This window comes from Myotis yumanensis, unplaced genomic scaffold (genome assembly GCF_028538775.1).
Source record: "Myotis yumanensis isolate MYYU_CA2020_CCGP unplaced genomic scaffold, mMyoYum1.0.hap1 SCAF_4, whole genome shotgun sequence".
NCBI classification, from domain to species: domain Eukaryota; kingdom Metazoa; phylum Chordata; class Mammalia; order Chiroptera; family Vespertilionidae; genus Myotis; species Myotis yumanensis.
The window spans coordinates 10,449,271-10,465,469 of record NW_027223755.1 but is presented as its reverse complement, the minus strand read 5'-3'; the positions used below and the strand labels follow the sequence as shown (position 1 = coordinate 10,465,469).

The 16,199-nt window shown below is 42.4% G+C and overlaps 1 protein-coding gene across 1 annotated transcript in view; it reads left to right on the top strand.

Moving 5' to 3' along the window:
* Nucleotides 1-557: 557 nt before the first annotated feature.
* The window catches only part of FGF10 (fibroblast growth factor 10), an 83,881-nt gene continuing 68,239 nt past the window's right edge, over nucleotides 558-16,199 (top strand). Inside the window, exon 1 of the mRNA XM_070411881.1 lies at nucleotides 558-1,601. Coding sequence (XP_070267982.1) covers nucleotides 1,223-1,601 — 379 coding nt within the window. The 5' untranslated portion in view covers nucleotides 558-1,222. The remainder of the gene's footprint in view (nucleotides 1,602-16,199) is intronic.

Sequence of the window (16,199 nt, the reverse complement as noted above, 5' to 3'; positions counted from 1 at the left end):
AGTCAGCCAAGCACCAGGCTCCAGGTGGCTCTCAAGTACTTCGCTGCCAAAAGGGGAAAAAAAATCCTAGGCTGGAAAACAAGTGAGAAAGGGGCTCCCCGGAGGGGATTGGTTCAGGCTGGAAGGCAGCAACATTGGGAAAGCCCGAGGGAGGACACGGCCGGGCTGGTGGCCCGCGCAGGGAGCGCAGGGGCGCCTTCGCTGCAATTAGCCAGAGCTGGAGGCGCAGCGGGCGGAGGCGGCACGGCCGGGGCGCGGGGAGAGGACCCGCAGCCCCCCAGACCCCCAGCCCGCGGAGGCAGCTGCTCCCTGCCCCTCGCGGCCCGGCTCCCCACTCTCGGCCCCCTCCCTCCGCCCTCTCGCTGGCGTTCCCAGCAGCCCGGGGTTTCAGATGTCCCACCGCCGCTTGACCCCCTCCCCCTGCCTCTCCACCCTGCAAATGAGGTTTGACCAGCAGAGGCAGAGCCCACCTCTGGCTCAGAATCCCTGACATTTCGACTCGGCTTCAACCTGTTTACAAGCCGGCTTCGCAGAGGACGGGGGAGGGCCACGGGGCTCAACAAAACACCACCGCCGTCCCCCCGAACAAGAAGCGACTTTCTGCGGGCTTCCCATCCACCGGCGCCGCCAAAAAGAGAAAGCGAGAGGGAGAAGCACGGCGGCGAGGCGAGCGGGCGCCGGCCTCCAGCGCTGACACCCGGAGGCGCGCGTGGTGCTGCCGTCTAGGGGCTGGGCTCCGCGGACAGGGGCCCGAGGGCGCGTCCCGGGGCGCGCAGGCTCTCCCCAGCCTCCCCCCTTGGCCCCGTGGGTTTTGTTCACCGGCTGTCATCTGTTTTTTTTAGACTGTTTTTTTTTTTCCATCTAACATGGTGAAGCAAGGAGTGAAGAAGAGAACAAAGTAACTCCTGGGGGAGTGAAGGTCGCTGGGGACCAAGAGCACCCGCGCTCCTGCGGCCACCCACGGCCACCCTTCCCCCGGGGACGTCAGGGGCGCACGGCGGCAGCGGAGCCCGAGGGGACCGGGACGGGGGCGAGGAGAGGCGGCGGCCCTTGCGAGGAGTTATGGATGGTGGTGCATTCAGTTCTGGCCAGATCCGCTCCCGGAGGAAGCAGCTAAGCGGCGGCCGCCACCTCCAGCTGTCTCCCTGCCTCGCACCGGGTCTCACCCTTCCAGCATGTTCCTTCTGATAAGCCCATTCCCAGCGCCGCGAGCTCCAGTACAATGTGGAAATGGGAACTGACACATGGTGCCTCCGCCTCGCCCCACCTGCCCGGCTGCTGCTGCTGCTGCTTCCTGCTGCTCTTCTTGGTGTCTTCCGTCCCCGCCACCTGCCAAGCCCTTGGGCAGGACATGGTGCCACCAGAGGCCACCAACTCGTCTTCTTCATCCTCCTCCTTCTCCTCCTCTTCCTCCTCCTCCTCCTCCTCCTCCTCGTCCTCCTCCTTCTCCTCTCCTCCCAGTGCGGGGAGGCATGTGCGGAGCTACAACCACCTCCAAGGCGATGTCCGCTGGAGAAAGCTCTTCTCCTTCACCAAGTACTTTCTCAAGATCGAGAAGAACGGGAAGGTCAGCGGGACCAAGAAGGAGAACTGCCCCTACAGTAAGTAACCAGGCGCGCTGTCTCCCTCCGTCACCCACCCCCACCCGCGGGGGGGAAATCTGTTCCAGATGTGGCCAGCTAAATATTTACGTCCCCAACCCCTGTAAAATGATTAAGTGGGATACTTTCACACTAAATCAACCCCCCCCCCCCCCCGCCCCGTGTATACATTGTGCTGCCTCACCCCTCCCCGCGGGGATCCCTCCACACACATCCCCACGCCTGGTCACCCTACACGCCCTGTCTCTGGGCTCGTCACCACCGGGTGGACACCCGGGAGTTGTTGCTGCGCACGGATGCCCCGCTCTGTCTCCACCGCCCTGCCCTACCTCACCCCAAGGTCCCCTTCCCCTCCCTGCTGGAAATGGCTCAAGTAAACACTGTGTTTCTTTTCGCTGGCAATCTTAGGAAGAGTTTTGGGACAGTTTCCTCAAGCTGAAAAGAATTAGCTGCTGTCAATTATCCGGGTTTTATGGAAACTTTATTTAAGAAAGAAAAGTCCATTCCCCTTGCTCCCACCCCCAGCCCGTTACCCCACCACCTCTCTAGATAGGAGCGATAGCATTTTTCTGGCTTTGATTTTTTTTTTTGCGGGGGGGGGGGGGGGGCGGAGCGGGGGTGTCGCCCATGTTGCCTTGAGTGATTGCAGTCCATGAAGTTGGCTTTTCCGGCACTACCGCTATTAGTCCCGGGCCTGCCTTCTCTCCGGGTAACATGATGCTCATGTCTGCGTTGTCAATAGCATATGCGCTGCTTTGTGGTGTCCTGTTGTACTGTTTCTTCTGAAACCTCTCATATTGCAGAGCCCGACTACTACAGCGTTGCGAACATCTGGGGCTGGATTCGCACAGACCTCACACAAATTCCATTGTCATCCTTCTATTTTCAAAGTAAAAGTCATAAGTCTGTTTCCATGGCTGTCGTTTATCCCCTAGCTAGGATGAGGTTTTCCCCTTAGTGCACATTATGCCCTGGATGTCTGGATTTCTCTTCCTCCCTCCCCGCCCCCCCTTTCTTTCTTTCCTCCCTTAGCTCTTGTTCTTTCTTTCTTGCAGGGGTGTGGGCTGGGAGGGGGCGGGAGAAGGAGAAGAGGAGAGTGGATATTGTGTCTCTTCTTGAATCAGTCCAGCAAAGCAGATTACTCTGTTGGCTTCCTTTCCTAGTTACTTTCAAGTGGTGAGACTTATTCATCCTCTATTGATGGCCTTTTGAAAGGATCCTTAGGCTATGTAATGGCACACTGAAGATAGTAGACAAAGACATTTGAACATCTTTAATGACCATTTAGCATTATCTCAATGGTACTCTCAAGTCACCTTTTTAAAGGGACCTTTTTGTGTCAGTTGTTTGGGAATTTGAAACATTATTTGCCAGCTAACTTAAATTCATGGGTCATACATTTCAAGGTTCCTTGGCCCAGAAAGTATCTGGTAGGAATGGGAAAGATAGTTAACCAGAACTTAGCATTTTCTTTTTAAACAAAGATTGACAAGAATGAAGACTTATTTTTCTTGTTTGGGGACTCACATACATTCAACATTAACTTCTATTCCTCCTCAGCTGCTGCTTCCATTTACTAAAATTAGCAATATGTTTACAAGAAATGATATTTGTAGAAGGATTCTTAAGTGTTCCATTTTATGTTTAATACTTAAGATGCTAAAAGCCCATTGCCTATATATTTTTTCATTCTGACTTATAGAGAGCAGGTGGAATAATGTCACTTATGATAGAAGATTTTTTTTCAATTGTTACCTGAATTAACTAGAAACTATATATACATGTTTTAGTTGATGAAAATTTAATTCCTTTGTTGACTTCTAAAACAATAGTTGTGCTGTCATCTAGGTAGGACCAGGGGGAAGAAGTGGTCCAAACAGTTACTGAGTAGTGAGCTGAGAAGTTAAAATAAACAATATTCATGGCCTGAAATTCCTCTTCATATTGTTACTTCAGGAAGATAACTCAAAGAAATATCAGACAATTTTAGAGTGCTACCCTTGAGCAAACTTTCTTCTTCTTCTTCTTCTTCTTCTTCTTCTTCTTCTTCTCCTTCTTCTTCTTCTTCTTCTTCTTCTTCTTCTTCTTCTTCTTCTTCTTCTTCTTCTTCTTCTCCTTCTCCTTCTTCTTCTTCTTCTTCTTCTTCTTCTTCTTCTTCTTCTTCTTCTTCTTCTTCTTCTTCCACTAACTTGATTTTGCTATTGCTATATTTTAAGTGTCTTTATAATGTGATGCAAGGACCAATCCACACTAGCTTAGTTATGCAACTTAAATGACTATTTTCTGAAATAGTGATCACTGTGTGATTAATGGTTTAGTAAAATGATTTCCAGAGTACAGGTTGAATTATATTTTTATAGTAAAGAATTATCTACAAAGAGAAAAGTATACAACTTCATTGCATAGAAACAAGTGTGGAAATGTTTTATTCTAACTGTCCAAATATCTCTTCCAAATGATAAAGTATACTCATAGCCCTTGTTAAAATTAAAGTATCTTATATCATAATGCAGTCTTAATCAGTGGTTGAAAATGAAAGGGGAGGCGGGTCTTACTCTGTTAAATAAAGCCATAAATAATTTAGGCTTTCCAAGAACATCTGTATGAAGACATAGCACGTGAAAAAGTAGAGGTTGGGAAAGCCTTAATTTCACATGTGGCCAGGTAATCAGAATGCTGCTACAAATCCCAGCTGGACTGATTCAGCTGAACTACATGGTATCATTAAGATATTGTCTAAATGTTGCATAATTATATGTGAACAAACTTTTGCAATGCCTACAGGGTAACCAGCCAGCCAGCCCAGCAAATGGTAGCCTGTTAAATATTAGGGTATCTAACCTCTGAAGAGTGTCAGTTCCTTGTCCAAAAACCACATTTCAGTAACATTTTCCTAAGCAAGTTATTAATTATTCTCAACACACAAAGCTGTTCTTTTGAGGTTTGCTTATTTGAAGCATAATTTTCTTTGTTACGTTTGACCCTAATGTTAAGGCTGCTAAAATACAGTAACAGCTTATCTAAGAGGTTACATGTTTGTGGTGTCCTGGATAATTAAACAACCGTTTTACTGGCTTGTTGCCAGCAAAATGCTAACAAAAGGGAAGTAAGGAAATCACCCTTAAGCATTGCAAAATCAATTTTAGCTTCTACCTCCAAAGCTGGTTCCCAGAAATTAGATGGTTCTAAAAATATTACATGTGCTAAAGAAATTCTTCTCAATTTGGGTGATAATTATAATTGGGTGGGGGGGGTATTTTCTTTTCTTTTTGGCCACTTAGGATAGCAGGATGAAGGAGAGCAGAGATGAATTATGTTTCTCCTGTTAGAAGTCTGAGAAAGCTTGAATAATTTAGAATAGCTGTGGTGTATCTGTCACTAGACATGCTCAGGCTCATTTAGGTTTGTTTTATCAGTCTTTACATCTAGAGCTTTGCCCTTGAAACATTACCACTCGGCTCCAGTTCTGGCCTCCTGGAAAGGCTGGATACAGCTGTTAGGTACCATTGCAACTGGGACTGGTGGACTTATTTCTGGACATAAATAAAACAGCTGTGGCCTGCTCCCATGGCTGTCACTTGCAGAAAAGGGGAGTCTAGTGTAAAGAAAATGAACCCTAGATATGAGACAGTGAATGATGGATATTCTCAAAATGGAATATGAGCCCTTCCAGAAAAGGAGTATGGGATACAGTAGAAAAATCCGTATGCACTGACTATGTAGCATGTGCCCTATATCTTTAAGTCTATATATCATTTAACACTCATAATAGTCCTATATTTAAATATAACTACACACATTTTTTGAATATGAAAACTAAGCCTGAATAAACGTAAATTACCCAACGTCGTCAACTTGAAATTGGCAGAGCTGGAATTCAAGTCTATTGGGTTATATCCCTCCTTGTTTTTTCTACCACCCTGCTACTAAAAACACTGATAACAATATATTAGAATTAGACACCCCAAAACCCTAAAAAACAAATTACCCAAAAATGTAATTGCTATGAGTACCTACGGTTCTCCAGAGTGAAATAGGAACGGTAGTAAAATGATGGTGGAACCGAAATGAACTACATCAAAGGCATCACTGCAGGTGGCTCCCTGGTATCAGACTCTGCTAGGGCATCCTCTAGGTGAAATGCCTTTTTTGATACTATATTTGGGAATATAATTGCTTCTGGGTACACAAAATACACATACATTAATCTCACTCATTTCAACAGAGGGCATTAGAAATACATGACTACTTAAGAAAACTCCATGAATGTCATTGTATGTAGTAATTGTTTACAGCTGAGGGCCAAATGTTTAATTGCTTCCATGTGTAATAAAATAATTTGATTGTAAATACCAGTATAAAATTGGGCTGTTGCAGAAACATTGGGTATATGACCCTAAAGCAGCGGTTCTCAACCTGTGGGTCGCCAACCTGTGGGTCGCGACCCTTTAGGGGTCGAACGACCCTTTCACAGGGGTTGCCTAAGACCATCAGAAAACACATATATAATTACATATTGTTTTTGTGATTAATCACTATGCTTTAATTATGTTCAATTTGTAACAATGAAAATATATCCTGCATATCAGATATTTACATTACGATTCATAACAGTAGCAAAATTACAGTTATGAAGTAGCAACGAAAATAATTTTCTTTATGGTTGGGGGTCACCACAACATGAGGAACTGTATTAAAGGGTCGCAGCATTAGGAAGGTTGAGAACCGCTGCCCTAAAGGGAGGAAAATCTTAAGAGTCCTGAAGATAGATAGACAGATAAGTAGATGATAGATAGATAGATAGATAGATAGATAGATAGATAGATGATAGATAGATAGATGATAGATAGATGGTAGATAGATAGATAGATAGATAGATAATAAATAATAGGTAGGTAGATAGAAAAAGCTTTTAAATGAGTGTGCAAATCAAAAAGGCACTTTACCATATAAACATGAAAGATTACTGTCTAGGATTAAAGGCTTGTATAATTACTTTTTAATCAAGATGGGAACTTATTATAGGAAGTTCAATAAAGTGAGAAGATAATTGTTGAGGAAAATAGGGACTCAAATATTATCTCCTAAAAATAATACAACAGTTTCCTGGGAAGAAAGCCAGTATTCAACTTAAGGCTTCCACCGGTGTCTTACTTAAGATGTGGTTGTTTCTAGAGTTTGGCTGCATGATTTATAACCAGGAGCATTTAATCACAGCACCCAGGATTTATGAAGGTGGAAGGCACTGTATTTAATGTTTACGTGACACTGGTCCTGTTACCTTTACTGCATTCCTACCATATGGACCCTCCACTTTGATGGCTTTATCATAAATCCATTAAAAATACACAATTACAGAGAGTTTCCTCTTCATAAACCTGATTTATAACCATCTACCAGGAAAAAAAAAAAAAAAGCAAACACAAGAAAACAGCAGAAATCACATGCCAGGGTTGGAGGATGAGAATTCAGAGACACCAATTCTAGGTCTGGCATAATCTATTACCCAAATGTATGGACCACTCTTTCCAACAGGTTTTTCAAAAATGATGTTTAAGCACAGAATTTAACAGAATCGTGTCTTATAGAACAAAGGAAACCCCATTGTATGTGTATTTCTTATACATCTTTACTACCCAGTTTAGAGCAAAGAGTCTTATTCCAGATCATTCTTTTTAGTGTTTAATGAACTTATAGTAGAACATGAATGAGCACTTTAAATTCCTGCACAATTACCTTAATGTTCAGAGGCAAACCTCATTTGTTATCCAAAAGTCCGACTTTCCACAAGCCAAAATGTTGGGGGAAAAGTTGACAGCTCATTTGAAATGGAGCTAATGTTCCTCACATTTATGAGCTGCCTATGACTATCTATATCTTTCCTAAGCCTTAAACGTCTATATGCTTATCCAAAATTGTAGTACAAATGATATTTCTTTATTATGCTTCAGAAGGAAGATTAATGCGTGTGTATTAGTTCAAAGTGATTTTAATCTCTCTTAACATTAATTCTGTGAACTTTGTAATGAAGAGTAATTCAGATGACGTTTTTAGTATTACTTTTCCAACATTTGTCAGCATTAATAGTTGATGTTTGCTTAATGTAAGTCAGTAAAATATTAGCATTCCCCTCCCAGAAATTAAAGTTCTCTTTTAATTTTCCAGTACGATGGTGCATGAGATTCGTGTTTATATAATTTTAATACAGCTTTATTTGTCTAGAAAAAGTAATGAGCCTCATTTTGTCTCAAGTCCTTTCTGCAGAAGTACCATCATTTTCATGGTATATTGCAATGACTTAAGGTTGTTTGCGTTTGCCTTTTGACCAATAGTGTTTGTTACTTGGGCTTGCAGATTAAAAATGTTTACTTTTCATAATTGGCACTCTTTTTTTTTCACTGCCTGTTACTTTTACCCCTGTCTGTCAGTCAGTATAACAAAGAATGACCTAGCAATGTGCCTTTAATATTCATGAAAGAAAATATAGCTACATCTTAGGAAGCCACCTCCAACACTCTGATACTGAATTAACGAATACAAAATGTTGATGCTTTACAGAATCCGTTTCAAACCAAGTATTTAATTAGTATGGATTTTACACAAATAGAAAGTTTCAAGATATCTAAAAGGGAGCCAGGTTACCCACAAAATAATGATCTTCAAGGCTCCCTGGCTTTTAAATCAGGTCAGTTGTGTTCTTTCTTTGAACATTGTGTTCTAATTGGAACAATAAATCAAAGACGACACACAGAGTAGATTCCCATGTAAGGTGGACAACTGGACAGTGACTTTTTACTGCTGCTCACACGTGCATCCAATTACCATCTGATAGATCCATAGTGCCAGCTCTAGAGCATGGCCTCGTTTTATAGCTCGCCTAATAATTCTTCACCCTAAATCTGTCCAACTTCACCTATATCTAATCTGTCAGTATGTGTGTTATCATTAATGAGGAATTTTTGAATGTCTGGCATGCTTCCTACAATGAGTAATGACATGGAGATATTAATGAATCATTTAGTTCATCAGAATAGAGGAGGTAAAGTATTAAGTCGTATATCCCCAACTTCAAGTAATCCTAACAATTAAACTACTTAATTGTGAACAGTCTGGTTTAACTGCAACATAGATCTAAATAGTAATAGTTAACCTTACAAAATTAAGAACATTTTTTAAATGGTATTTTTCTATAATCATTATTTTCACTCAAGGACCTTGAGTTTACATGCTTTACTGAAAAACATACATATTAGTTCATCCTTAACATTTTTAATGTGTTTTTATTTATTTATCTTTAATCCTCACCCAAGGATATGTTTTCATTGATGAGAGAGAGAGAGAGAGAGAGAGAGAGAGAGAGAGAGAGAAAGAAACATCAATGTGAGAAACATCCATTAGTTGCCTCCCATATGAGCCCCAGACCAGAGATGAACCCACAACCTGGGTATGTGTGCTGACAGGGAATCAAACCCGTGATGCTTCCGTGCACAGGACAAAGCTCCAACCAACTGAGCCACACCAGCCAGGGCTACCCTTAAACTTTTTTGAGGCACTGCCTTGTTTGAGGATAACTTGACATATTCAAGACCCATCAACTTCTGACTGATACTTCTGTCTTGAGGCAGTTTTACTTCTAAAATATCGACCATCTGTGACAACCCTACCTCCAAGGCATCCTGAATTCCTGACACTTTATCACCCCTTCACCACTCCATTCTTTTTCTTCTCCATTTCCTCCCCCACCCCTATTTTCCCTGGCTTCTAAACCCATTGAGGCCAGGAAAAGTTATCATTGCTTAGCATCCCATGTTACAGTGAGAGCCAGTGGCCTAGCCGTGTTTGGATGTGTAGCGTCCAACATAGTTAATATTCAAGCCCAACAGTCTTCAGTAATGTAAGTTCAATAGACTCAAACAGGAACCTCTGTTCATTTTGAATCTCCGTGACTTCTCCCTTCTCCCAGCGCACCGGCCAGTGTCTTACAGCCAGCATTGCCCTCCAGTGAAGTCCACAGCCCACAGCAAGCACCTTCTGAGAGTGGATGCTGGCTGGCTGGTTACTAAGTCATCACTCTGCATTTTTCCCCCAGGTTAACTATTTCGTTCCCAATAACTCTCCCTGCAGGTCCACTTTCTTTCAAGTTGTTTTAGTACAGGCAACACTTACCAGCTACTTTGTCAATGTCCTTATCTTTTTGCCTTTGCTTAGACTCCTATAAGAGAGAGAAAGTGAAGATGGTTTAGGAAATCAGACAGTTACTCCTCTTCTATTTTAGTCATCATGTATTTCGCAGAAGATGAATGCTAATTTAGAGGTCTTTAATATTTCCAACTTCCAGAATCTCATGTAGATTATAAAGCTTCTCTGTACAACCCTGCTAAAAGGAGAAAAGTTGAAAAGATACATGCATGGGCACTCAGGGCTGACCCAATACAGAAATTTACATATCTTTATTAGAAAGGTATCAAGACACCGACAGCAGTTAGAATTTGAATTAATCACCTACCTGTGTTCACATCTTTCAAGGAAGAACTCTTGGCACTGCTGAATTATTTGTATTATATGTAGAAGCTGACTATTTACATATGTTACATTGGTTGTTACTGTGATAATAATTAAAAGCCAAGCTTCTTTCTACCCTTGGTTTCAAATTATATAAAGCTATCGATAGCTATCAATAGCTTTGGTTTATTGATAGAATTATTCAAAGAAAAAGTATTCTGAGACACGGAGAAAATGGTAACACATGGATGTTAAGTTACATACTATTTATGATCTCTAGTGAAATTTGTTTACAACGTTATTAGTAATAGCCATTGCCATTGTAGTAAATCAGGTTTTTAGGGCCTTTGGGGATACCTCTGTGGAAGGATAGGATTCCACAAATATGGGAAAAAAGTGCTAGGGATGTTAGTCAGATTACGGTGTAAAAACTTGATGAACAAATCTACGAAAGTGCTTTAGAGCTGAAGCAAGAGAGATGGGGAAGGGCATGTTATTAGAATGTTGGGAGCCAGAGGCAGAGCAGAAGAGGCCCAGAGCATCTACTACTAGACAGTCTGTGGAGGAGGAGGAGAGGCTGGGCGGGAGTGATGAAGACAAGGGTTTTGAACTCCCAGGAAAGAACTCAAGCTAATGAGTAGCACTGCACCGGGGCTGACATGACAAGAAAGGTGTGAGGGAAATATAACCCAAGCCCTGGCGTGTGAGTGGCTGTTAAATGAACTGAAATGAGAACCTGTGATCTAAAATGAATCCCACTGGAGTAATCCCAGGCGAGGGATTTCGGAGTAAGGACAGTGAAGTCCCAGCTCCTGCCAGAGGTGGGCGGGTGGAGGAGCTGAAGTGTGGACTTTCATCAAAAGGGATCACAAGACTGAACCTGGGTTGAAAGGGAGCTTTGAAGAAACAAAAGTCGGTGCATCTGAGGCTCCAAACTGCCAGACAATTGTGTAGTATATGGGCAAAGTGTCATTGGTAAAACAAGGATATTCATGGTACCTACCTCTTTCCTACATGGAAAAGATTGAGTAAGGCCATTCATTCATTCAACAGAAATGTATTGAGTGCCTGCTTCGTGCCAGATACTGTGACACTTACATGCAGTGCTGAAAGCAATGCTGCCTTTGCCCCCACAGAGCTTTCCTACAGTGTCAAAAATCAGCAAGTACACAAAAAGATGCATGATGGGAATTGGGGATAAATGCTATGGAGAAACAGGTAGGGTTCCCTAAGAAAACAATTGGGAACTGCTCCAAACTGCACGGCTAGAGAAACCTTTGGAAGGAGGAGACGGGAGGTGGGAACTGCATGGGGCGAGTTTGATGTCGCCCCCAAAGGTACAGAAGAGGCAGAATGAGCCTGGGGCTGGGGGGAAAGTTCGAAGGAGTCGAGTTAATGCGTGTAATAGCTTAATGGTGCCCAGCGCATAATAAGCCCCCACGAAGTGGCTGCTATAAAAAAAAACAACTACTAAAGGAAAGCACCAGAAAAGCAACGGCATGACTTGAAGCAGGGATTACACATATTGGGATTGAAGAAAGCGGCAGGAATGAGGCGCACAGCTGGCATATTTTAGAAAGGGAACTATTAGAACTTCTGAAGTTATTGAAGATTTGTAATCGCAGTGTTTATAGCATTCTGAAGTTCTGAGGAAAGAGAAGTCTGGTTCATTAAGAGGCTGGTAGAAGATGTTTGAATATTGAAAGTCACCTGAGGAGAGAGTGAAGAGCTGGAAATAAAGAAGATACAAATGTGTTCAAGGATACAGCTATAGAAGAGAACAAAAGAAAGGAACAATAAAAATAAGCGCAAAGCAGGTAACTGTGGAGGTTGGGAGACGACGGATGATTGCATAAAAGGAAAAGTGATTCCATTTTAAAATACTGCAGAAGAAATCTAATATTTCAAGTTACAATATGGTTTTGAAGCAGGATTATCACAGTTGCTCCGCTTTCAGTAAATGCGGCAGTTAAGTGTCTTATTTCTCATTTCAGCCCAGGCCCTCCAAGAGTTTGCAAACCAGAGACGGAGACAGGAGAACTTCCCAGGGAGCTGGGAGATGATAGAGGCATTTACACTAAAGGCCAGAGAAGCAGAGCAGAAGACAGCAGCCTGCAGGGAGGGAGGGGAGATGACGGGAGGAGGGTCACGCTGAGGATAAGGGGCTTCAGCGAGACATAGACTCTGATAAGAAGGGAGGAGTCAGAATATCCTTTCAGAAAGCACAGAAGCTTCAGCGACGTTTTCAGGAAACAGCAGGCAGGCCACCGGATGGAGCAGAATTTCCCAACCTGGGGGTAGCTTACGAAGTAAAAAGCAAAGTACAGTGGCAGGTGCTGTCACATGGGAGCCAATCATGTAAAAAACTGTAGGTTTGACAACTTGATTTTTGGGGCGCTAAAATATTGCATGAACACGGTTAGCACTTAAAATCAGCCTTGTTTATTTATTTTGCTTTTTGAAATAAAGAATAAAAAATAAAAAGAGAAAAAGCAGAGGAATATTTGAAAAGAATATGAAATGCAATACAATTGATGTAACCTAAATATATTTAAATTGTACTTTGATTGGCAAAACAACAACAAAAAAACTCATTTTATATGTGAAGCTTGAAAAATAGCTCTGATATACTATCATCTTTAGCATCCCTGATTTGCTAAATGGTCATAAATTTAAAATGTAAAAGAGTTCCTACTGCAGAAGTTAAACACACACACACACACACACACACACACACACACACACACACACACCTCTCACTGGGAAGAGGTCTGGCCCTGCACAGCAGGTTTCCAAAGGGAACTACTGAGGCTTCAGTTACCTGCTCCCGGTGTGTACTTTTTCTTGTCATTCTTGTTCTAAAGTGTCTCAGATTTACTTGGTTTAGGTGAGTAGAAAAAGAAACGAAGTCCACTACAGCTCTTTATCTTGCAAAAGAGTAGACTTAAGGACTTATTTTTTTAAAAGAGTGGGAGCAGGATACAGACAGCCTGCTATGCAACTGCATCCCCTGTTCAAACCTAGAGCTTTGGAGACAAACTTCTCGATGCAGAAGCTGGGTTCTAACACCGTGTGGCTTTGGACAAACTCTTCCCTAGGCCCTGGTCTTGGCACCTGTTAAGTGAGGACAATATTACCTCCCCCACTCAATCACTTTTGGAAAGGGGGGGGGGTGTAAATTTGCACATGAGACTATAAATGTAGAGTCCCATGTGGGGCCTGGCACATGTTAAGAGCACAGACGTGTTAGCTCTGTTTACTGATTTAGGCCATGACTACTGTGTTGTTTGTAATTATACCATTTGCTGAAAAGATATCTAAGTCAAGGGCTAACCAAAACATTTAGACAGAAAATTGATGTTCTAGCACCTTACTCTATTTTATAGTTTATAAAGCACTTTAATGTTTTCATCAGTTGGTTGTCAGAAAAAAAAATATGTGAAATGGGTAAAATAATCATTGTTACCACCATACTGTATGTGGATGAGAAAATTGAGCCTACCAGTTCTGGTGCCAACTGCAGGTATATACATATAGTCAGCGTGAGTGAGTCGGGATTCCCACCCAGGCCAGTCTTAGCTGGCAAACCCTCTGTCCTGGTGTGCCTGGGACAGTCTCAGTGTGCACCTCTTGTTCTAGCATATTATTAACAGCCTCCTATTCCCTCTCAAAATATCCCATTACAAATTCACCCTAGTCTCAGCCAGTCTGGTCTGCATAAGGCACAAATCTACACAGGCTGGTTTCCTATTAAATACTTGAATGTCTTCCCAAAGTCTTCGGAATAATAGCTACATTTTTTTGCCTGTGATGTAAGGCCCATATGATTTGTTCCCTACCGACCCCCTGCCGCCTCATGTCTATGACACTCCCCATTACAGACACACTGAGTTGATTTTAGCTCCAGGATGTGCCTCTCCTTCGTGTGTGGCCTTTGCCACACGACTAGATCTGGCTGGAGTGATGTTCCTGCCCTCATCGTCCCCAATATTCCTTCCTTTCAGGTGTCACTTAGATGTCATCTCTAGAAAGCCTTCCTGACCATTCTACTGTCCCACAAGACCTATGCTCCCCAACACCTGTATCTAATATGTTAACATATTCTCACATTTGATTAATTTCCCAGTGCAGTTTCCTTACACACAGAAAGCTTGTTAAGGGTAAAGACTGGATTTATCACATTGATCTTTGCATACAAGCCTTCAATACACTGCCTGGCATATAATGCCTCCTCTCTATGTATTTATCCAGTACGTTGTTCTTTATAACTGCATGTCCTTGACACAGGTCATCTAGACTATCTTCAGTTTTTTCACCTGGTCTGGAAAGTGTGATTAAATACACTACCTACCTGAAAAAGTGTGACTGAAGTTAAGTATGTCTTACAACCTCCATTCAGTTCTAAGTTCCACAATTCTGAGAACTTAGAAAATGAGTTAGGGCCATCATTACTCAAGTGAACGTGAAGTGCTTCATTTCATACGCTCTGGTGAATGGAAATATTGCGTAATCCTTGCAATGGATTGTTTCCCTTGTTTCTCTAACTTGCCTAAGGTTACTATTGGCTCTGTTCATGGAGATAAATGACGACTTGACTCCTTTTTAAAATTGATGCTGGCTGTGAGATAGTTATTTATGGTTTCAGAGTTATATTTGGGTTCTGGGGTAATTTGGTAACAATTAAGAAATGAGCGATTCTTGGTAATTCGTTTAGAGAAGAAGAATAATGAGCTGCAAAGAGTGGGAGTAAAGGGATATGGTTCAGTCTTCGCTGTGTTGAAACATTTGCTGTGCGATCCTAGGCAGGTCTTTATCTTACCCTCACAGACTTAATCTAGGAAATGAGTTCAATATACTCATTTTCTAGATTAAGGACAAGATTCCAGGAGTACACCTACTAGGAGATAATGAATATAGTATACTGATATCAGGCCCTAATCCCTGGAGCCTGTAAATGTTACTTTATATGGTCCATTTTTTCTAGATGTGATCAAATTAAGGGTCTTGAGATGAGGAGGTTATCCTGAGTTATCCAGGTAGGCCCTGAATGCTATCACTTGTTCTTGTTATATGAGATACAGAGAAAGACTAACTACACAAAGAAGGCAGAAAGCGATTTGATAAGGGAAGCAGAGCAAGAGAGATTCATAGATGCAATGCTGTGGCTTTTAAGACAGATGCAGGAGCCATGAGCCATGGAATGGGGCTCTAGAAGCTGGCAGCGGAGAGAAACAATGGAAGGAACTTGGCCCTATTGTCGCCTTGATTTGGATCCAGTGAAACTGATATTGGGCTTCTGTGAGAGAATAAATTTCTGTTACTTTAATATACCAACTTTGTGGTAATTTGTTATAGCAGCCAAAGGGAACTAATATAGACTGTGATACTCAAAGTGGGGTGCTGCTGTAACAAGTACCTAAAAATGTGGAAGTGGCTTTGGAATTGGACAATGGGCAGAGGCTGGAAGAATTTTGAGGAACATGATAGAAAAGGCCTGGATTGCCTTCACCAGACTTCCGGTAGGAATAAGGACATTGAAGGCACTCTGCTGAGGGCTCGGAAGGAAGTGAAGAGCACAGGAGAAAAAGCCTATGTCCTCTTAGAGAATACATACAGCGTCATAAACAGAATGTTGGCAGAAATGTGAATATTAAACATGCTTCTGGTGAGAGGGAATAGAGAGCATGTTATTGGAAACTAGAAGAAATGCAATCCCTGTCACAATGTGGCAGACACGCAGCTGAACTGTGTCTTATGGTTGTGTGGAAAACAGAACTTGGAAGTGATGAACTTGGAAATTTAGCTGATGAGATTTGATGGATGATGAAGGCTAATTTCTTCTAGTAGCTTAGAGTAAAACTTGAGAGGAAAGAGGTAAAGTGGAGAAAGAAGTGTTAAACAAAATAGAACCAGCACTGGATCATTTGGGAAATTCTCAGGCTATCCAGATTACCAAAGAGGCACAGTGGGAGGAGTACTATTAGGAAAGAGCTCTAAAGAAAAGGCCAGGGCTGTGGCTGCATGGCCTTATGCTAGTGCTGCAGAGATTAGGCATGTGACAGATAGGTTCCCTCTGCCATCTCAACAAAGGCTAGG